The sequence below is a fragment of the Varanus komodoensis genome, unplaced genomic scaffold (assembly GCF_004798865.1).
Source record: "Varanus komodoensis strain SLA01 unplaced genomic scaffold, ASM479886v1 scaffold8, whole genome shotgun sequence".
Classification (NCBI taxonomy): domain Eukaryota; kingdom Metazoa; phylum Chordata; class Lepidosauria; order Squamata; family Varanidae; genus Varanus; species Varanus komodoensis.
In genome coordinates, this window is record NW_025336481.1 from 11,372,533 (window position 1) to 11,397,025 (window position 24,493).

At 41.8% G+C, this 24,493-nt stretch overlaps 1 protein-coding gene across 3 annotated transcripts in view; it reads right to left on the reverse strand.

The window, feature by feature from the left end:
* The window catches only part of VAPB (VAMP associated protein B and C), a 49,331-nt gene extending 25,060 nt beyond the window's left edge, over positions 1 to 24,271 (reverse strand). The window contains exons 1-2 of one of the 3 annotated variants that reach the window (XM_044454900.1): positions 23,789 to 24,271; positions 7,754 to 7,843 (exon numbers count right to left, since the gene is read on the reverse strand). In XM_044454900.1, the coding sequence (XP_044310835.1) occupies positions 7,754 to 7,781 (28 nt within the window). In that variant the 5' untranslated portion in view covers positions 7,782 to 7,843; positions 23,789 to 24,271. Of the gene's footprint in view, positions 1 to 7,753; positions 7,844 to 8,968; positions 8,987 to 23,788 lie in introns of those variants that run through there. The other 2 variants (XM_044454901.1, XM_044454899.1) reach the window with 2 other exon arrangements.
* Between the last annotated feature and the right edge of the window lie 222 nt (positions 24,272 to 24,493).

Consider the following 24,493-nt stretch of genomic DNA (forward strand, 5'->3'; position numbering starts at 1 on the left):
TGATTCTATATATTCTTACTTCAAGCCCCGTAATTCTAGGTAATGCATTTCATGTGCATGAAGAGTTTAAAAGCCCCTTGCACAAAGTCTTAAGGATGGTCTAAGGGAAAGGCAAAGCTGCCTGAAGAAAACCAAATGAACCAAAACAATAATCAAAATAATGAACCAAAAGTTAATACAAGAAGTTACGAATGCTGCAAATATAAAGCAGCATTGAGCTAGCTGTGGTCACAGCAGCAAAGAGGTAATGATCAGAAAACACAGTCCTTATACACATTCTATTACACTCTGCGGAGTTCTGAGCAATATCATACAGCTCAGAAACTGAGCAATAAGAGCCCCCTACTTTCATATTTGCCAAACTCCATTTTGTCTTTAATATACTAGTGGCACATCAATCCAAGTTAAGGATTTCATTTTATGTAGCAGCATCTGATGGAACTGCAATTTTATTAAAAACCTGTGCCAAAGAAACTAGAGCAAGAAGGCATTAAGTCTATGGCAAGAAGTTCAAATGACATCCCCTACCTTCATCCAGATCAAATTTTTAAATTAGAATAGCTATTGTGAATATGCATCGTTTCAGAGGAGGCTCTAGTCCAGATGAGTGTTGAGAACTTCACCCTAACTTCAAATTGACACTGACAACCCTGCCTTGAGTGTCATTTTTGCAAATCAATCAAATAAATGAAGAGTTTAGGAAAGGCACACTCTTCTCAGCTTCCTTTCCTACATGTAGAACTCCTTGGGAGTTAGATAAATTAAAAAATATGACTTGTAATCTGAAACAAGCATAAAAGACCAGAATTCTACCACCTACCAATTCATCTACCAATTTGTTGTGCAGAAGGCCTCAACACAACTATGGAAGCTGCCAGTATTTGTACAAAAGCAAATTCTATAATAAAACAAGCTTGCTCCTTTCTAGTTTAATTCCTACAACTATGACCATCCATTGATCAGCTTCCCACAAGCAAGTGAGCACTCTGTAGGGGACAGTACATGAGCCTCAAAGAATTATACCAAGTAACTCAAGCTAGTGAGCCAAGGTCCTTGTTAAGGCAGGAAAAACAGGTGAATTCCATCATCAGGAACCTTGCAAGCATGTCCATAAAAATCGGTAACCCACAGCTGTTAGGAGGTAAAGCAGAGGTTTCTCTTCCATTCTGGCACTACTACTTTTAAACAACTCCAAGCCACAGATTTCTTCCTGCCCAAGATTCCCCTCATATTCACCTGTGGAACTAATTATAGGTTTTATGTTGCAAGTTCAGAAAGTTTTTCTTAAAAGAAGTTTGAGAAACTGTTTCCAAAATTTAAACCTCAAACCCTGCTCTTCTCTAGGGCAGTTTTCCTATTGTGTGCAAAGGTTCTACGGGATGCCCCCATTTGAAAAATCATCAATGGCAGATGCAAATTCCTGATGGCAGCTTGTTCAATCCTTCTCAGAAGCACAGTCCAAGATGATGTCCACATGTGTGAACATTCCTGGAACCCAGAGGACAAGACAGAATTGAGACCAAACAGAGCAAATGAACTGAGTGTGAACTGCTGAACAATGCCACAAAGCCCTCTATATAATCACTGCTAGTGACACAATATTAGCAGTAGGCAAAAATATTTTCTATAAAGCAACAACAACAACAGTTTCTATCCTTTAAAAACAGAAGAGGAAGCTTAAACTAAAGTCAGGGCAAACACTAGGCTGGTTTGCATACCTGGGCTGTTCTAATATAGGGTTACCTGAGTGTTGCTTTAGGCCACAGCATCTGGGCTCATGCAACAAGTTGTGGCACATCCCCTCAGCAGCCTGCATATTCAAAATGGCAGCTGGTGAGCACCCCAGGGTCCCACAGGTTAATTAACCCACAGCTCACCCATGAGACCTGTGAATCAAGTTAGTATCTATGGCAACACATTGAGAGTAACATTCAAGTTCCATTCTATGCTCTGAATTTATTCTAGACAATCTGCTTCATTACAGATATGCCTGATTATAGACCCTCTGAGATTTTCTGAAGAACACTTGTGTACACATGGAGGACTCTGACTTTTCCAAGGCATAAAAACCCTTCTTCATTCATGCATGTCAAGAGTCACATTCTAGGCAGTGTGCAAACCATGTATCTTTTTGGATTGCAACTTTAAAATAAAAAGAACAGTTTTTCTTTTGTTTAATAGAATTCATAGTGGGCTTTATAACAACTATCAACCTAGAAAGCATTGGCTTTTGAATCTACAAAAGAAAATAATTAAAAAGGCAACACTTAATTCATAACAAGGGACCTTGCTAAGAGCAGTGCTTCTAAAGCTTTACATGACAAGTTTTAGACACTGCCTTGTATCTCTGGAGACATTTGTAATTAAGCAAGGATCAGCAATTTATCACAAGTGCTAAGGAATGATAAACCAGAAGAATATGCAAAATATTTCCTTCTGAAGTTTTGCTGAAAAATAGCCCTCTGAAATATGAAGGGTTTAACACTGCAAGGAGAAATGGATGCCTCTTACTTGTGTTTTTCTACCCTATAAATGTGCCAACTCGGCCCATCACTCAAAGATGTGATACCTCTAAAATTTCAAATGCTATGTACATGGTTTACTTTTTCTTAAATGGTACCTGGACCAGTACAGCCACTTCGTGCCATGCAAGGTAACATGCAGACACCCCCCCAAACACATGGTTTATATGGATTACATTGCCCTGTGCCATACTGATCATGCACGTGTTTCCTGGAGCAGCACAAAAAGACCATTAAGGATTTGCCACTCCAGACAGTAAATGAACAAGGGCTGCCTGCACTTTCCAGTCTCCTGCTATCAGTCATGTAGCAAAGTGTGAGAAAAACTGTCACCCTACTTTAACTTAAAACAGTGTTCTTTGCTACAAGGTGCAAGAGCCACTGGCAGGTCACACTCAGCTCAGGTGTAACTTTCTGCTTTGCCTTTGCTCACTTCTTTTTTTACCTGAGCCATGCTGCTTTTGTTAGCAGTGGTTTGACTGCTGTGATTTGGGCTACTGAAGGAAGCTTTGGTGCTTGGGAGTTAGGAGACCTACACACATCAATTGTAAGGTGGGAAGGCTGTCAGTCAGTTAGCTGTGGTGGGGGACAGAAGCCCAATACACAAAGGGCACGGGGATCAGCTAGCTGCAATGGTGCCACTGCATGGGCACTGGAAAGCAACTTGAACATGCAGATGAGAGCCAAGGGAGTAGGGCCCTGCCCTGAGGGATGCTTGCGGGATGGAGCAGAAAGCTCTTAGGGGCAAGAGAAAGTTCCATCCCAATCTAAGACTGAAGTGAGACTGTTGGAATTTGCTTGCCTGTTGACTGACTAATGAAGCTTTGCTTGGACACCTTGGAGAGAACCGGGAGGTGAGGCCCAATAAGGACTCCAGCAGAGTTGGTGAATACCTTTGTTGCTTGCCTGGGAAATGGAGGAATGGAAAGGCTGCCTTGTAGCTTTGGCAGTGGTTGCTGGGGACACCGGGACCTCTGCTTGCAAAATGGTGAACACCACTGACTTAAACATAGGAACTGTGCGACATAGTCTAATTTTTAAACAAAGGGTGAGTCATGGGGAGGAGAGGAGAAGGACAAGAAATTTTTTCCAGTCAGCCAGGAAATATATGACTGAAATCACCATTAAAAAGACATAAACCACAATTTCTACAAGAAAACAGGAAAGGGGGAAAAACCCCAAAATGTATGACTGTTAAAAGGAACAGATGCCAAATTTTAAAAGCTATGCACTTTTTAATGGCTTGTTCAACCTGCATTAATTAATCAATTCTCAGTAGCAGAAACCTATGGCATTACTTTTTACTTATTCCCAGCTTAAAACTAGAGACGTGTGAGGAATACAGTGGGGGGGGGGATGTCACCAAAATCTGGAGGACTGGCCTGGCTCAGCCACCTGGACTACAGCCCATCCACCCAGTACTGGTACTGACTCACTTCAACACAAGTCAAGCAGCCCAGCACATGGTCTTCTGCTATGAAAATGGGCCAACATTTGCTTTTTTTAATAATAAAGGCAGATTAAATTTGTGCAAAATATGGCCACAATTTGTGTAAAATGTGGCTGTGATATGCACAAGTTGTGAAACCAATTTATGCAAATTCCCCTGCCTTAAAAAACCAACAACCCATGAATCATGGGCCGTTCTGAAAGCAAAAGCTGCACACTAGAACCCAACTTAACCCATTTCCAGCTCATGAATCGGACAACTGCACCAAAATCTCCTGGCTACAAGGTAGCTTCAGTGCCACACATCCCTACTCAAGACTCTTCCTGAATGAACACAGTGGAAATACCAAGATACTTTTTCTACATGCCAAGAAGAAAACCAATTTTGTCAGCTCACAATTCATCAGCAGTTTCTGCTAACTACTGAAGCTCTGTTTCCCAGATAGAAACAACTCTTCATGACAAAGAGTTGCATGTGCAACTTAAAAAGACAGTCTACCAACCTCTTTTTCCAGTCTGAGCCTTTCTGTCCATTATCTGACTATGAAAGCACAGAGATGAGGGAGTTTCAACTACACACAAAAATAACTTGTTTGTACAAGTCCAAAACCCGCTGCCGTTTGCTTGCTTAAGACTTAATTTTAAACCAAACTTAGTTCATAAACAAGATTAACATATTATAATTGGATTCTGCAAAATGATTGCTCTCTTTGGACATAGAAAATGTTACCATTTCCCTGGTAGTAGAACTGTGCATTTCCCTTAGAACTGGAACAGAATTGGGTATGATAGTCATTTGTGGAGGAGTAGAAATGTCAGATCATTGTATGCAGTCCTGCTTAGAGGGCAACACAAAGATATTTTTATTTAACTTCAGCCAAAAATCTTAAGAGCATTTACAGGAAAGGAGCTGACATGAAAAACAGCCTGCAGAACAATGAAAGGGTACAAGCTGGAAGACATGATGTTGTAATTTCCAGCATCAATCGCCCAGATTTTACATACTCAACATTTCTGTAAAGCAGTGCTTAATTTTAACCAGAAAGGGTGGAGCTCAGTGTTCTTCAGAGAAAAATTCTCTGTACAAGGCAAAAGGCAAATGTGTGAGTGCCAAAACAGACCTTACTTTAAATCATAGAATAGTAGAACTGGAAGGGGCCATGAAGGCCATCGGGTCCAACCCCTGCTGTTGCAGGACACCAATTTACACCATCCGATTCAGAGGACTGCCCAGTTTCGTTTTGAATGTCTCTAGTGTGGGAGAGCCCATGACCTCTCTAGGCAACTGGTTCCTATTTCATATTGCTCTGACAGTTAGGAAGCTCTTCCTGATGTCCAGCTTGAATCTGAGTTGCCGTAACTTGAATTGATTATTCTGTGTTCTACACTCTGGCATCAGTGAGATCTTGACCTTCCTCTTTGTTACAGCCTTTGAGGTACTTATAGAGGGATATCAGTCTTCTCTTCTCAGTCTGAACATGCCCAGTTTGCTCAGTCTTTCCTCACAGGGCAGTGTTTCCAAACCCTGGATCATTTTTGTTTCCCTCCTCTGCACCCTTTCTAACTTTCCTGCATCTTTCTTAAATCTTGGTGCCCAGAACTGGACACAGCATTCCAGGTGAGATCTGACTAGTGAGGAGTATACAGGAACTACTACTTCTTTTGATTTGGAAGTAATACTTCTGTTAATGCATCCCAAAACAACATTTTGGCGGCTGCATCACATTGTTGGCTCATATTTAGTCTATTGTCCTCAATTACTCTGAACTATTTTTCTTTCTCGGTCCTGTTGAGCCACGTATTCCCCATCTTGTATTGATGCATTTGGTTTCATTTTCCTAGGTGGAAGAGGTTAGAGCTGGAGGCCCAATCAGAAATCTTAAAAGGGTTTCTGCATCCCCAAGCTAAGCCCTTGTATCTCCTCTTGAGTAAAAATGGAAACTACAGCTGCTAGGTATGGATTTAAAGTAATGCCTCAGCTAAGGCAAAGAAGTTAAAGGTACAATCCTACGCATTTTGTGAAGGAAAAAGCATTAGGAATGAGAAGACAAGGTCAGATTCCAGCTCTTTTGCACTTGCCAGACTTCTTTCCTACACTTGGCCTTGGCCAGGAAGTGCACTGAGCTGAGATCAAGTCTATGAACACTTGGGAATGCTAGTGGATTCACAGTGCAAAGTACATAATTTGTTGAGCAAAATCCGCAAAGCCTGCAAGCCACGTGCATGGAAACAATGCTCCACTTGAGATCGCTTCCTGCTGGATGCCCAGGCAAACATTCAATGTGAGGAGGATATAGGGAAGCGAGAAAGCAGGCCAAGAATCTGATGGATTCCAACCTCCAAACCAGATTCTGCACACTTCCCTACCCTGCATTCCTTAGCCAATGTCCTAAAACACTTAAGATACAGATTAGTGTCCCATAACAAGATCCAGGAGTTTAAAGCCGTTTAAGATAGGATTAGATCCCACTTCATTCAGTCCTTCTCTCCCAACGTTTAAGGTGTAAGAGATACCCAGACTTTTAAGAGACTCAAACCATCTGTTCTCATATGCCTTGTAAATACAGCTAGCTACAAACCTGCCTACCCATAAAACCCAGCTATGATTTGATGCCGGCTTGCCGGCTTGTTTTGTTTAAACCGACCACGTTTTAAATGAAGCTGCAATTTGTCCAGGTCTTGGCAGCATGGCAAGCTGCATCTAAGGAAAGGCTAAAAAGAAAGGTTCTAAACTCTTATTGGCAATTTCAAAGGAGACAGGGAACCATGCAAGTCCAATGCTTGTACAGGCTTGTTCTTGTAATGCTAGTCTATCTGTGACCTTATTTACTAATATCAAATATCAAACTGCTGTACAGTAGGCAATTTATGTTTACATTTATTCATTTGAGCTGCATGCCGGTCTTCTACCAAGAAAATGGCACTCAAAGAAGCTTACACTCATAGGAATTAAAATATAGTTAATAAAAATCAAATTATTAAAAAACAGTCAAAATACAGCAATAACAAAATAGGAAGCATAACAGCAAGGAACCCAACTTAACACACAAACTTATACTTCAAAGCCCTGTCTTAATAAAAACTACCTTTGCCTCCTGGAAAATGAAAAGCAGGGAAAGCCAACCTAGCCTCTCTAGAGCCACCAAGCAAAGTACTTGTCTGGATCACCACCAATCAGGCCTCCAGGTGGAGCCACAAGTGCAGTTCTCCTGAAGATCTTAAAACTTGGGCAGGCTTGCATGGGGAAAAGCTGAATTTCAGCGTAGCCTGACCCAAACCACATAGGCCTTTATAGGCTATAACCAGCATGCTGAATTGTGCCTAGAAACAGGAGGCTAGTCAATGAAGCTCTTCTAACAAGGGACTCCTATGATCTTCCTGCATTGGTTAACAATCTGGCCATAGCGTTCTGGACTATGGTTTAGCGTTATTTTTTTTTGTTTTGTTTTAATCTCTCTCTCTCCCATTCTCTCCTGCCTTTTTCCTACAAAGGGCTCAAGGCAGCGTACATCATCTCTCCTCCTCCATCTTATCCCCACAACAACCATGTGAGGTAGGTTGGGCTGAGAGTCTGTGACTGGCCCAAAGTCACCCAGTTGGCTCCTGCTATATCTGCGCCATGTCTTCAAACTCCAGCACAGGATGGAAGATGGACACATAAACTTCCCAAGATCCTATTCACCTGCCAGACTAGATAGAAGATTAGCCGATTATTGAGTCCAGTCAACATTCCTGGTTCCTTGGCAATGAAAAAGTGCTTAAAACATGGATGACCAACTCACAGGGAGTCCAACTCCTATCAGGTAGCATAACCAATGGTCAAAGATGGCTGGAGCTGTGTATGCAGAATCATCTAGGGTGCCATACACTGCCTACATGTAAAAAAAAAGAGAGAGAATTGATTTTTTCTTAAACTAGGAACCAAACTCAACCATCCCTCAAAGATCTGTCTTTGTACCTGAGAAAATCACACAACTGAACATAGGAAAGTGCTTAGAAAGCAGAGGAAAAGAGAAGGAGAAAAGACCACAGGGATGGTTGCAGGCATGTACTGTACTATTCTCTCCATATCAGAAGAAAATATCATTGTCCTGAACAATGCGTAACAGTTCTAGTGGTGCTCTCAACTTTATCTGACACAAAAGCTCAAAGACAGCCCTATGTACAGAGGCAGGGAGAGCAAAGAAAGAGAGGTTCTGTTGTGCTAACTGTTTGCTTCTCTCACTGCCTGTTCCCAGCACAAAGCTGAAACGTCAGTGCAAGCCATCCAAACAGGAAGGCTGACCATTCTGGACAGAAATTATGGAGGGTTGTTTGATCCCTGCAGAAGTCTTCAAGAAATGCACATCATCAAAGGAAGCAAAATATGCAGACTCCTGTGTTACTTGAACTCTCCCAAATCAGGAAAAAACCCCTGCAGAAATTGATACAGCCTTGAACTTCTGGAAAAATTAAGAGACAGATCCAGTTAAGTGTGCATACACGCACAGACCACAGCTTCCCAAGATTCCTTTCAGGCATGGATAGGGAAGGTGTGGCCTCCAGATGTTTTTGGAATGCAACTCCCAGTATCCCCAAGAATTGGCTATTCTGGCTAGGGCTCATGGGAACTGCAGTGGAGCACTCTTTACATTTTATATGCAACAGCATCCATTAGATGGCTCACTGGTTCTTAAGTTTTATACAAAACCATGGACAGTTTCTGTGGAATAAGAAGTATGAGTAACACAGCTATATGGTAATTCTGGACGTAAGCAAGTGAACATGGTCCTGCAAAAGCTTGGCCAGCAGCATACTAAACAATAAGCTGGGGAATTTCAGTTAACTGCAGTTAATAAATGTTTAACTAATTTGTAGACCTTTGTGAATACCTTGGACTGCAGAAAGACAAACAAGTGGGTCCCACCAAAAATCAATCCAAAACTTGCCCTGGAAGCAAAAGTGACAAAACTTGAAGCTGCCATATTTCAGACATATCATGAGAAGGCAAGACTCACTGAGGAAGGCAATCATGGTAGGGAAAGACCAAATGGGAGAAGGATTGATTCCATACAATCTTGGAATGATTCCGCAGTCTTGTCCATAGAAGAGCTGAGCCAGGCTGTGAAAGAAAGGTCATTTTGGAGGGCATCCATTCATATGGTCACCCTAAGTTAGAAACGAATTGATGGCATTTATCAACAACAACTGGACAGTTACCAGTTGCTACTTCTTGCAATGGAACAAGCTGACCATTTGGTAGATGTAACCTATTATTTGCAAAACACTGTCCCTTAAATGTATGCTATTACTTCTGCTGCTCTTACATTCTCATGCCCACTTGCTATTGGGATTCCTGCAATGGTGGATCTTGGTCTACTCCAGAAAGGCTTTTTCCTCTTTATCTTAGGATCACTTGCCATGGATTTATTAAAATATCTATATATTTCTATCCCAAAGGGTCCCAAGTTTGCTAACAACCAAATTAAAAGAACATGATTAAGTCTGTGGCACCTTAAGGACTAACAACTCCATTATGAAATAAGCTTTTATGGACTATATTCTACTTCATCAGCTGCATGAAATTTTACCATTATTTCTATGTGTGTATCTGTAGATACATGTATAATTGGGAGGAAGGAATGGTAAATATTTAAGTCAGATGCAGACAGTTATAATTACGCTAAGAGCAGCCACTCATAAAACAGTTGTTGGATGATAACACATAGGTCCTGGCATTGTTGAGCTGATTAACACTCACAGAATGATTTAAAAAACGCTTTGTACCTGTTCAAGCCACAAGAGGCAGAGAGTTGAAACTCCTGATCAATTGTAGCTCAGCCATTTCATTTTGAAATCTGTCTTTTATGTTCCTTTTTCCAAGAAAGACCATCTTACAGTTAGTGATTGACTCTGGAAGGTGGGGTGTTCAGGCCTGGTGTTTGAATATTATTTTTGCAAGAGACAATCATGTTTACTCACTAAAAACAGATAAAATGAAAGGAACAAAACCTAAAATTGGGTCTTCATAGTTAATAAATGTAGGATGCATTATTACTTTGCAAATATATATATTGATGGACCGTGCTGATTCCAGTATTATAGAGAAGACTGATGTCACTCTTGCATAAAAGGTTGTAAGTGAATGTGCACATGCTCTGCATATTCACACCCAAAACAGAAGTCAGAATCTAGCCAGATTCTGTAACAAACTATGCATGTGATTTTATACTTAACAGAAGCAGAAGATATGCATTCAGAGCCAATGAGGTATCCACTAAAGCTTTCAGGTCTGCCCCCACTCACTGAAAATGTTATTTCAACAAGCCTTACGAGACAGCACTAGGCATTATCCACATGCTTTCAACCCGAGAGCCAGTGTGGTATAATGGTCAAGAGCGCAGGACTGGGACTCAGGAGATCTGGGTTCTTGTCCCTACTGGGAGATTTTGGGCCAGTAACAGACTCTCAGCCCGACCCACTTCACAGGTTTGTTGTTGCGAGGATAAGGCTGAGAGAAGGAGAATTACATAAGCTGCCTTGAGTTCCTTGAAAGGAAAAAGGGTGGGATAAAAATATAATAAAAACATAATTATCCATAGTAACCTTTAGGAAAGCCAGTGTTGCCCAGCGGTGAGAGCACAGGACTGGGACTTGGGAGATCCAAGCTCTAGTCTCCATTTGGCTATGAAACTTATAGGGTGACTTTGGTCACTGACTCACAGTCTATTCTATCTCAAAAAATTGTGAGGAGAAAATGGGAAACAAGCAGGATCATGTAGGCTGCCTTGTTTCCTTACAGGAGAAAGGGTAGAATATAAATATAAACACTAAATCAATAAATAGACACACCAAGGATCTTAGAATGACCTTGCTCAACAGAGTCGTGGAAATACAGAATTTACAGAGACCGGATGATGCCATTCTGCAGAAGTATTTTGGAAAATTAGCATGTTAAAAACAGAACAAGTAATTCACTTAATGCTGTCATAGACGGGTGTGTTGCTGGGAAGTGGGGTTTTTACCACTGCTGCCAGAATATGGGGTTCAAGCACACCCAAAGGCAGAGAGAATACAATTATTTCCCATGACATTCTTACCTGTCCAGTATAAGGCCAAACACAAAAGTACTACTCTAAAGAGAACACTGAAGTGACTGCCCAAAACTGTATAGATGTTTCCATAATAAACACCTCTTTTGAAAGGCATTTAGAAGAAGGAAAGGTTAGAACCAAGCCCAGGAAGTTGTGCACTCAAGTTTTTAGGCTCTGTATAAAGTGGAAATGATGAAAAATCCTTTTATGGTATTGATTGCTTAGCCTCTATCTAATTTCCTTCCAGAAGAAAAGTAACCTGTAACTAGCAGCACATTGTTAACTGCTCCTGCGATGTTTATGTTGAGTCTCATTGATGGCGCTGTCATCAGCTTCCTCCCATAAAGTCTTTTTACACAAAACCCATGTGCTTAACTAAGATGCTTCACATACAGAGGCTCCAGGTAAAATCACAATGACTGTCTCTTTCTGTTCAGTGCTTGTTCTCATCTCGTACACAGCACACCTTCCCACACTTATTGCCAACTGACGATCCCATCTTATCTGTCATTATCACAGACTTATTGTCTGAATCCAGACTTCAATGGAACTACAGAAGGTTTGCCAACATGGCGCTTTCCAGATGTTTTGGACTACAACTCTCATAAACCACCACAGGATGGTCAGTGGTCTGGGATGATGGGAGGTGCGGTCCTTAAGATTTGCAGGATACAAGATTGAGGGAACTACAGAACTCACCTTGCCAAGCACAGAAGTTGGCAAGGCAGACAACTGTGCCATAAAAGCCTGGCGCTAACAGGTAAAGAGACACCTCCAGGCAGCCAAGTCCACTTTCTTTCCACCAGCAGTTCCTGGAAGGGCAGCAGTGTGTACATGCCAGTTTCTCCCTCTGTGTCATAACCCTGGAGTCCAGGAATGCTCTGGTCCCAGACTTGGAGGCTGAGAACCAATGGTGTCAACAGAGGTGGCTTCAGAGCCAACTACCATGGCACAACCCAAGTTGCTAAGAGAACCACAGCCTGGACCAAGAACCATGGCTCCTGAGCCTAGTTTCAACATGGAGCCACTGCATCTATCTCCAAACTTAAGACTGTGTGCTAATGCCATTCATATGCTGAGCATGAGTTCTTGGAAAGAATAAGGATGCCAGGCACTAGGTCAGAAGCCTGTGTCTTTGTGGCAAGGGGTGGAGTCTTAGAAGGGGAAGCATCTGATTGGGCACTGATGGTTTCAGGTCTTCTAGGAACATGCTTCTGGCTAAGAGTTCTCCTAATAGCTACAACATCCAGTCTTCCTGCATTATTTCACATGGAGGGCTCCTGCTCCAGAGTAGAACATAACACAACCATCCTTTCCTCCCAACGTTGCAGCTGGTAGGTGATGAAGACTACCATACAACTACTCAGACAATGCCCACCCTTCTCTCCAGCTTCCAAGGTTGGAGAAAGGCTGGCCACTTAGCACACTCACCAAATATTTGGGGATTTTGTGTATTTCCAACTAGCAATGGAAGTTGGCAAGAAAACAAACCACATCTTCCAACCTGTCACATGGAATGCACAGATTGCATAAGTAGTGAGCATTTGAGCAAGCAGTGCCTAAGGATTATTCTAGTAATAGCCTTTGTGATAGATGGAGAGTACAGACCAATGGAGTTAAATAACAGTACGTGATGAGGTAACTGCCAAAATTCTTGAAACAGCACTCCAGGAAGTCCAAGTTCTGCCTGCACTCATTGGCAATTTCACCAAAATCAATCTACTGGTATATGGACAATTTGAAGCAGATGGGAAAGGACTTCTGCAGCAGGAACAAAAATATGTGGCCCTCACCCCTGCCAACATAAGCCTCTTAAACTTCATGATAACTCAGATGTCAATTTGTAGCTGTGCACACAACTCTTCCCAATCCATGTTCCTTGAAATGTAATAGACTCTGCTCCCTGATCTACAACTCTGTACTTGGCTTCCTTCGAAGTGACACTATTTTGCACCTGGCTTTGGTTAGTAGATCATGTAGTGCTAGTAAGCCCAAAGTAGATTCCCTAGGCTGGATGTGTGCCCACATCTGATGCACAGAAATTGCCACAAATATCATGAATTTGACACCATTAGCTTCTACGGTTGACATATACCAAGGATTGATTTCTCCCTCTCACAGAATATGATTCACAAACACACTATATGCATGTGCTATGTCCACAGCTGGCTAACCCCAGAATCTATTGCTCTTAGCAAAATTATAAGCAGCTCTGCTTTCATTTAAAATGCAAAAAATGCCAAAAGCAAGCTGGAGTTAGGCAAGCCGGTTTGGATTCAAGTAGAGGGGCAAATAAAGTGCTGGAACTTCTCCATTCACATTGTGTGATTGCTTTCTCTACCTTGTTGCTTGAATTATTTTCAGTAAAAATAAACCCAACAGGAATCTTTCTGGTTTGACTGATTTGAGGGTGCTCCAAGCCCAATCACATTGGACAATGCTTCAATCACACAAATGGAAAGATACTGGTGAGCCCCCCTCAACTGATCCCTTCACTGGACCTCCTCTGGAAGTTATACAGCAAGTCAGACTGTAGGCAGTATTTTTACTTCAGGGACACAAGTGCTTAGACGTTTTGCCCGAATGCAACACTAACACTGAACCACTTGCCTGGTCTTCTTGTGCCACGTGCTTTTCAGCAATCCATGACAAGCAGCACATCACAACAGATGACTTTGGACAGTCACCGAAGTAAGAGAGCTAGCAAGATGGTTAGAGTGTTGAACTGAGGACCTGCGAGATCCGTATTCTTGTTCCCATCTGGCTCACCGGTGAACCGGGCCAGTCGTTACTGGGATAAAGTGAAATTATGTATTTTGGGTTTCTCACAAAAAAAAAGGTGGGATACAAATGCAAATGCAATGTGATGATGATGATGATGATGTAGCACTACCGTATATATAGTGGTGCCTATGTGCAAACTATACCATTGCCTTTGCTGAGAATAATGGCTACATTAAAAAAAATATGTTGGCTATTTAGAATGGGAAAAAAATTCTGATGATAACATGTTTTCATAACTATGAATACCAACTACAGAATTACACAAAGAAACATACTATGACTGCAGTACAGGAGATACTCAATAATCAATTTCAGAAGCAATGAAAGACTTTACATATATATTACATAAAATATGAAAATACTTCTGTCTCCATGTGTATAAGGCTCTGGAAGTGATAATCATATGAGTTAAGAGCACATTCCCATTACTTTAACCTGGGTTCAAACTTTGGGTTATTCATCACAAAACAACCCAGAGTTCCTGGTTGATAAATATCCCTGAAATTTATAACCACTGCAGAGTGGATAAAAATCAATTATTTTTTAAAAACAATATTTTTAAATTTTAAATTGGATTTTTATTGATTTTTTTAAAAATCTTTTTAAAGAAAAATCTCTCTAATGATAGTTTTCTGTTTATGATACATTATTATCCAAAGGTTATTCATCATGAAATAAGGATCCGTTTTTAATTATATAGCACGAGGCCGTATATTCATGCAATGTTTAAATTTGTTAGTAAATGATTTCCATTACTCCATTCACAATGTCAGAGCTTAAACCCATTGTTCACTGTACACAGAATCAACCCCTTATCTCTTAAGGGCTAAGTTTCAAAAAATTCAACAAACAGAAGAATATGTTTGGGAGTGGAAAAGATCTACACAAGAAGCTAAGTGTGAGGAAGGAAGGGTGAGAAGTAAAAATGAAAGTGAACCCCATTAAGCAGAACACTCCCCAAAGCTTTGGGTCTTTTTGTGCCTGAGGTTGATCATACCATTCTTTCCCTGGAGGAGAAAAGCTTTAATGGCAGCAAGCTGTAAGAGAGACCCAGTTTTGGAATATTTTATAATGAAGTTGCTCTACCTATGCGTAAGGCAGGCAGGCATAAAAATTATGTAAAAAACCATGATTTAAATCTAGTCCTACTAACTAGTGATTTAAATCAAATCCACCCTGTTACAGTGGAAGCAGGCAAGCAGAAACCAGCAATCTCTCTCTCTCTCTCTCTCTCTTCAAATCCATTGCTTGCAAATTATGGCTTGCTGATGACATGTAACCTGAGCGGTGATACTTTGGTTGAACTGCCAAAGATCATCACTCCTCACTTCTTTTCCTAACACTTAAAAGCACAGGGAGACATAGCCTTAAAGAACCACACACGAGTTGTAAGTAGCAGTAAGGGTTACACAGCAAAAGTAATATGCAGATTATGAATGTTTGCAATGGCATTTCTGTATGCACCATGTACAATGCAGTCCTCTTCAGATTACTCCTAAATCAAGTTCCACTGAGTTCAGTGGGATTTATTCACTAGGAAGTATACTTAAAGCATCACGGTTTGACATATGGTGTTGACAAAAAGTTCACACAGGTCACCATGAGCTTAGAACTGGGCCTTCAGAGAAGTCAAATGATTCTGAATACTTAAAAGAGTACAGCAAGAGAAAACCTTACAGCCTCCTTTGTTGCAAATTCAGATTTAAATGACCTGCTTCTTAAATGCTGCCTGCTTTCTTGAAGACAGACACTAGATTATGCAATATTGATCACCTCACTTTCTGCAGAGTTCTACGCATTAAATGAATATCCAGCCATTTAAGAGAAGGTGGGTCTATTAAAATAAAAGGACATAGATCATGGAGAATGTAAGTACTTATCTGAATTAGGTTTTCTAGCATCTCTGAAATCACATACTACATATTTGTTTATATTCTTTAAGACAAATAGGAGCTGGCTAGTCTGATTGCATATTCTGTATGTTTTACTCTAATGGATCTTTATCTTGCTTGAGATACTCTTTTTTCTACCAATGTTATTAAAATGTTATCTCTCCTATCCATAATTGCAATACACCCCATTAAGACTAGGTTTCCTGACAGAACTGTTGCATTGTTACTGTTTTGAAGGCAGCTATTTTCTTGTAAAGTTATATCAAACTATGGAATCTTAATAATATGAATGTTGAAGAGTCAAAAGCACAGAAACCCATGCCCAAGGAATACCATATTATTTCCATAAAGCCTAAATGTGTGTACCTGAAATAACCACATATTTTTCCCTTTTACCCTTTCACCATTCCTCACCCCTACCTCTGTTATCACCTTTATGCCCATGTTTAGATTTTTGGTTCTTGGAACTTTGCGCTTCCATTCTTTGTAAAGAACCGTGTACATGAACAATGTTACAGTAAGCATTAAAATGCCAAATATGTAGTATGATTAAGCTTAAGAATCCATGGTCCATGATTAAGAGTTCTAACCTCCACTAAATGCTCTTGCAACTTTAATCTTTAAATAAGCACCATGTATGCTGATTCACCAGACAGAGGACAAGTTTATATCTGCAGGAGAATCAAGTGGTGAAGCTATTCTTACAGCATGGTGCCACTTTTACATTCCTTCTCATCTAAAAACTCAATGCACATAAGCAAAACAGGGTCTGAGGAAGAGGACAAGGCCAACCGACTCCGAGACATAAATATGCAGAAAAAACAGTTCCCAACATTCCTAACCATTGGCAACACTGGCAGGGACTATATGGAACTGAAGTACAAATTACCTGGAGATCTCCAGGCAGGATCAACTAGAGAGGTTTCTCAAATCATCCTCAGTATTAACAGCTTTGGACATCTGGAGTTAAAGTCTCACTCTGTTATGATGAGGGATTCTGCTTAAAACGTAACTTTTAAGTATTTCGCTGCAGCCATGGTAGTTGTCCATCATCACAATGCTTTCAAAACTAACACCTCACTTGTAACCACACACTGGTGAGCTGAGCGAAGTGCCTTTTCCCTGGTAAGCAGCAGATAGTCCAGACAGACTCTTCACTGAGAGGAGAACTGAAATGACAACACCGCCAAATCTCAAGCCATTTTTGAAACAGCATCCTTGGTTTGCAGGGGAATGAGTGGAGATTATTGGCAAGATAAAAATCCAGAGCTGGATGTGAACAGTTTTTTTTGCTCTAGCTACTTTTGAAGACATGAGCGATACATAAACCTGTAATTTTCCTGCATTTGAGGAGGTAAGATAGAACACATGCTGAGGTTAACAAAGCCATTCAAAATAGGTATTTCTATTCTGCATATATTGCTCTTGCCAAATGGGAACCACCAGAGCAGACTCCAATGAATAAGATACTCAGTGGAGGGGAAAATAGGTCCAGTGATTGTTACAGCACACCAAAGATGTAGTTTGCATCTTACACAAACTATTGCACAGAATATCCTAGATGGTTTAAGTATTAAAGGGGGGACTTTCACCTACAATTGAACTATTCATTTTGCCAGCAAGCATCTGGATATATCTTCATTTTCAACTAGGCTTGGAACCTATTTGTGGTCAGAAAAGAAAATGGGCTAAAAATAACCACCACAGATCGGTGTTTATTGCCTCTCCAATTCCATGAGAGTGCTTTGTCTACATGCCTAAAGAGAGAATCAGGCATAGCTGTAATAGCTGCACATCAGAATTAAAAGTCAAGTAAGATTCAGTCATGTCTGGTTCTCACTTTATCCTTCTTCTGTCTCCACTGTATGCATGGATTAACTTATGGTTCTGACTTTGGATCTCACTATGCATAATCTGCTGCAGCAGAAAGACATTTATCTTCCAAAGAAAGAAGAGAAATAGAACCACAAGCCACTAACTTAATGAAATCTCTTTCTATTTCAAGACATTCCCTATAAGTGAACTCACTTTGGCTGTTTGAAGAAAGGGATCAAGGATGTATACAGACAAGGGTGCAAACAATTGTGTAATCACTCCACTTAAAGCACAGAATCTTATGTGTTTTCCAACAGTTCTCCCATCTTTTGGAGTAAACCTATGTAAGACAGAAGAGCTACACCATGTTTTTCAATTGGCAGTGCTAGTAGTTTTAAGAGCATCTTTTACTGCAGAAGCCTGCTTGCTGCGTATGCATGAAAGGACTTTCTTCTGCATTGCCCCCAAATATGAAACAGACTCCCTCAAAAACTATGATCCCCCCAACTCCCTTAGCTTTCAGAAAGGTGGGACATCTTTTCAAGTGCACCTTTTAAAATCTGTAGTTTTCATATTTTAACTGCTTTTGCTATTACTTTGTTTTAAGGTTTATTATTTTCAACTGCTGTTGACAGTCTTGATAGCTTTGTAGCAGATGGCAGTACATAACTGTTCTTAGATAGATATATATCTCCATCTAGAAGCACCTGGGAAGGCTGTGTCAGAGAATCAAACATAATGCCAGACTTCTTCTTTCATTCTTATTCCCTGCTTTCATGCAAATCCCAATCAGACAAACATGATTTACATAATTTGATGTCCTCAGGGTGCTCTGAAACTATTAAAATGCACCTTCACTAGTCAAGGAGTTTTGGTTTTCAGAAAATTAGTTTTATCTGGGTATAAAATAATGCTGCAAGCTCCAGTACAGCATATTAGTTATTGGATGGGTTAGAAATGTAATAATAGTGAGAAAACTTTTTAGAATAGCCAGTCCGAATGGCAACTATCTCTTCATTTATCAGAGCAGAGATCATGTAACTGCTACAGGTGCATCAGTTTTCAGTGGTCCACTTGAGGTACTCTGCATATTAAGCAAACAACAGAGTTTTGAGCTGTGTTATTTCTTTACTCCCAAGGTAATGAGGTTCTCCCCAACACACCTGGATTATGTCCATCCCCTACAATCCAGCCAGAAAGAAAGAGACAAGCAAAATTATAAATTGTGAACTCATTTGCACTACCAGAATTTAATTCTCGGGGTATCATCCACCACTCCAGCTTGCCCAAGCAAGAAAATTCCTGCTTTTCCCACTCACTGCTGACCATCCTGGGTCACACTAGCTTTGCAATATTTTTCAGCTAGTAGCCCACAAACATTTTTATATTCTGTCCACATATACTAATGGTTGCATTCCAGCTTGAGGTAAATTGACAGTTTGAAGTAAGTCAGTTTTCCAACTAAAAACACCCCTGACCGATTTGTCACAGATGAGTATAGAAATGTATATTACCAAATCTCTGATACACACAGATAAGGTTGTCCCATTCTTTACTGGTCTAGTTCTTGTTCTTTTAGACAGCCTGACACATGGAAATTGAGCAGGTGAAATTTTTCCACTTTTTCTCCATGTTAAGAAAGCTTGCATAATCTTTTGCCTGTGAGAGTTTAGGATCAAGCCCAGTAAAAAGCAGTGGTTGGCAGCCATATTCTGAGGTCACTTTACTTCTCTATGGAACCATCAGAGAAATTTATTCCGCTACTGTTGACTTAAGTGCTTGCCTTAAGGACGAGTCAAGAGCCTCTAACCCTGCCAAAGGATATTATTTCACCTGACTTAAACCTCTAACATAAACTAGAATTTCAAGTAAGTTCAAGAGCTCTTACTAGCTTTCTTGTACCTTCTCTCTCTGCAGACTCAAGCACATAAATTCAGCACACTACCACTTAAAATAATTTCTTGCAACACAGAACCCTGGGTATCCCAACAGGGATCCTTAAGGTGCACCCCCTGCCCTTAAATCAGAGGAAGGATTAAAAGGAGTCAAAGAAAGAGTTGTCTGCACTAACCAGTGTAGCCCTCCTGCATTTCTGACACATTTTTTTTTAGCTCAATTTGAGTTGCCAGAAATTGAACTCTGAGCCTTCTATATGCAAAGTGTCTGCTCTGCTGCTGAGGCACAAACTTTGACTTTCCTGAGATAAGCATCTTCTTAACTCTCAGTGAAGTTTAATCTCATTTTTGGTTCTTATGGTAAAGCATGAATTATCCAAGGTGTTTGTCACTCAAGATTTGGTGACCATACCCAAGAAACATAAGTACTAACCCAGCTCTTGTTCCTTTGATTCTGCCTCCTCCTTTATTCTTTAATTGTGTTATTTTGCAATTAGGACAAAAGTTCTTTCTCTACCAAGACTGTGTAACAATCTTAAAAATATTTATATATGTCTAACTAATTACAAGTGTGCAAAGGATTATTTCTGCTATTGCTGAACTGATGTTTGTGCAACTCTAAACAGCTGTGCCTAGCATAATTATATTCATGGATGAACTTCAAGGATCTTGTCCTTTTTGTCAGAAATTGAACTGAGTTTTTGTTTATAGTTAACAAGTTACTAGTATTTCAACTCTTGGAAACAAGTGGTTATTTTCTAATGGTGAACACTAAACATAGATTTCCCATTTAGTCTTTATCCAACTCAAAATTGAAAACAAATCCTTAAAATGGAAAAAATATAGAGGGCTTTGAATGTATTTGAAACCACATAACTTATTCAAAGCCCAGATTACATCTATAAAGCACATGTCTGCACGTGTAAAAGCCACAGTCCATAATTTTTTCAATAGAAAACTAATGAGAATACTCTGGTGTTATATGGGCTGAAAACTGTGGTCAAAACTCTCCATGTATGTTTTGAATATAGAGGGATTTATAGCACCACTTTAAAATAGCACCACCTTATTAGCAGTATACTTCTGTATTATTCTTCATAACTTTATCCTTACTACTGTGCATGATACGTCATCAACTGCTAAAGCTGACCTTCTGTATTACACAGGACAAATAGGGCAAATCTCTATGTAAAAGAATGAATGGATGCAAATCAGACATTTGAAATGGCAATCCAGGAAAAAAGTGGAATAATATGCAATTATTCTGGGAAATTCAATTGTTAATGTCAAAATCACTACTTATTCAAAACAAGAAGTGCTTGAGCAGTAGTAGAGGATGGGCCTAGAGTTCATTTGCTCATACCAATCCATATCATTCAGGGTAGCTGTCTCAAGGCAGAGTAATAACCTCGCATATGCTATCATGCAAATTCAGTCGCCAATGAGCAGGGCTTGGTTGGTTGTGCCTAGACCCATCTATGGGCTTGAGGCCTCTTGTGACAGAATCTTGTTTACTTCCACTGAATGACTCATGAGTCATGTCTGGATGTTTCTCCAATCTCAGTGTGTTCATTTAAGAAAAAATCTCACCTTGCACCAACAGCTCCCCACATAAACACGAGATCCATGCACACCCCACATGCGATGTGGGAGGCAGTAGCCTGAGCCAAAATCCACCTCCACTTTCAACTTTTTTTTTCACAGGCAGTAAACCTATGTTTACCAATGCTATTCCTCTGAACTGCTGCCTCACATGAATGACTACAGCTGCTATTTCATCCACATGTTTATAAGTGAACTGCAACACTCAGACAGAAAACTCTTTTTTCCACTAAGCAGAGCAAGGCTCCTATGTTAAGTGTATGTGCAAAGCAGTTAGACAAAATTACCAGCTGCATCTCTAAGTTTACGCATTATGGCCCAATCTTACACATATTTACTGCAAAGTAGCCACTATAACATTTAGCTGGACTTACAGATATACTGAGAGCCTTTTGGAGCTAAACTCTGCCAACATCATTGCAAGCAGAAACATTTCTGATCCATACTTTGGTTGCTGCTGTCTGATCTCACAAGATTATATTACCAGCAGCCCTGTTGGTCACACCATCCATCACTTCAGTGTTCAATTTCTAAGGTCTAAAACTAATATAAAATGGGTTGAATGTATTACAAAGCCTTTCTTCAGCTATAATTCTAAAAATAGCAGGGGGGTAACCTTAAAACACACCCGAAAGAGGGGAACCAATATGAAAGAGAGCAGAAGAGAACAGCTCAAATGACAAAGGGGCTGGAACAAATCCCTTAGGAGCAAACATTGCATTAGGAGCTTTTTAACTTAGGGAAAAAGTAAGAGGAGACATGAAAGAGATATATAAAATTAAGCACAGCATGGAGAAAGTGGACAGAGAGAGATATGTTTTTCTCTCTCTTTCCAATAAAAGCAGAACCCAATGGGGGTCACCCTATGAAGCTGAATGGTGGGAAATTCAGTACAGGCAGAAGGAGCGTGGCTAATCTATGGAATCTGCTATCTGAGATGCACTGATGGCCACTGACTTGGACGACTTTACAAGTGGATTAGGGAAATGGCTAATGATGGCTATGTATTAGGTCCAGTTTCAGAGGCCAATATGCCTTTGTATACCAGTTGCTGGGGAACAGGAGTGTACTCGCCCTCCACATTCTGGCTCCTGGGCTTCCCAGAGGCACCTGGCTGGCCAATGTGGGAACAAACTGATGAGTTAGAGAGGCCTTTGATCTAATCTAGCATGGCCTTTCTCTTATGTTCTTCTTCTTTTGGGAGTTGGTAATATGGTATAGCACACTAGGTCAAAGGGCCCAGAATTTATTGCAACACACTCTGAAATGCCATTCCACATGTTCTAGGGGTTTTTTAACATTTTATATGCTAAGGCTAATGCAAATAAAGATTGACTTGACTTGTTCTATGGTTTTAACCAACATTCAATATACCCATGTAAATCCTGATTGGTATGAGATTGTGCCCCTGCAGGGACTAAGCCAAATATGACTTCAATCTAACATGAGAAAAATGCAGATAGACTGACTTTCATTTTATATTAAATAGAAATATATAAAGCAATTGTTGTTGTTCCTCTCTCTGGTAGCTGGCAGTACTCTTCATTTAATACTGTGAGTTGCATCCATGGTCAATCTAACTTAATCAGCACTCATTTGAATGGGTCTACTTCTAAGTACATGGGCTCAGGATTACTCTGCAAGCTTGCAATTTGTATCGAATTAATTACTGATGCAAGAGACAGTATGCCAACATATAAAATCCAGCAAAAGGTCACCTTATCAATTTGTATCTTCTGTTTGACAAACATTCAAAATGCCGCAATCCTGAGCACATTTTCTTGGAAAGAACTCTTAACGAAGTCAGTAAGACTTACTTCTAAGTAAACGAAAATGGGATCGAGCTGATATGTGACAAGGTTAACTCTCATTTAATGCTGCCGGGTTGGCGGTGCCTTTTTAAAGCTTTAATATCCACAGCGACGTGGAAACTGAATACTAACCCCGGAGCAACCCTCATGGGCTTGCTCCAGCTACATGATTGTGCAACAGCGTAATCACGTTTGCGAGTTGGTTTTTCCTCCTTAAAGCAGCGACCTCGTCAACCTTACAGGTAATTACACCATGCTGCAAACACAGACCAGCCCCTCAAGCCACCCTAAGCGGGGTCTTCGAAGCAAACCCCCCATCCCAGGTTAAGAATCAGAGACGGCCGCAAACTACGCGGAGCTCGGACTAGCTAAACGAAGGCCGCCCGCCGGACCCACCCGGGTGGAATCGAAGCAAGGAGCCGTCAGCTCGCCCTGCCTCCGAGAGGGCCGGCCGAGCAGGGTTTCTTCTCCCACTCCCCAACGCCCTTCCCGCCGGATCCAAACGGAAGAGCACCGCCAAGGCCGAAAAGGCCCGAGCAAGCAGACGGCACGAATGGAAAGACAGCCAGGAAAACACCCTTCGCTTCCTTTAGTCAGTGGAAAGGGTGCGGGTCGGGATCCTTTCTCGGCACCATCCCCCCGAGCAAGAGCCGATTGCGCAGCAGCGCGGAGCGAGCACAAGGGGCGAAGGAGCGCGGCTGCTGCCGCTGCCCCGGCCACGAAGGACATCTTAGCCAGCCCGCCCGTCCGCCGCGAGCTAACCGCGGCATCGACGCCTGCTGCCCAGCCCCGGCGGCCCCCGGAAAATGGCTGCCGCTGGAGCCGAGCCCTTTTTGGCAAGGCGGCTGCAGCAGAGCGTGCCGCTCGCCCGACCCACCGGCCGTTCCCTTTGAAAGCGGCTGCAAGAAAGCGGCGAGAGGGTGGCCCCCTCCGCTTCTTCCTTACCTTTGAATTTGAGCTCGTGCTGCGGTTCCAGATTCAGGACCTGCTCTGTTTTCGCCATGTTTCTCTCCTGCTACTGCTCCTCCTCCTCGGCGGCGGCTGAGGTACCAGGCAGGGTTGGAGAGAGAGCCAAAACCCGGGGATGGTAAAAACGTGTGTTATATGTGGAAATGTGTGTGTGTATAGGTGTTATCCACACACACACACACACACACACACGCGGACAGAAAAACCGTGGACGTGCCCCGCAGCTGGTTTGGTCCGTCTCTTTCTTCAGAAGAGCCTCATGAAATAAACGCGGAGGGTGGAGACGGGAGGGAGAAGGCGGCGGCGGGCACTAGGGCGAAAGGAGGTGCGGGGCGGCGGCGGCGGCACCCTCCGGAGGCTGTAGCACGGCCGGGGAATAAGCCGGCGCGCAGTCAGCACGCTCGCTCGCTCGCTCGCATACGCTTCAACCCTCGCAAGGAGGTGGGGAGGACGATGCAGCAACGGGGGGAGGGGAGAGGAGGAGGAGGCCGGGCGGGCGGGCGGGCGAGAGTGAAGCTGCAAGCTGACGTCTGCAGCCGGCACGGGAGGAGCAGCGAAACCCGCCTCCGCCGCTCGTAAGGTGAAAGGAAGTGCGCGCGCGGTGCCCGGGGAAAGGGAGCTCCTCGAGGGCGCACGCGCCGCGTGGAGCGAAGTCGGCGCGCGCAGGAAGGCGCGCGTGCA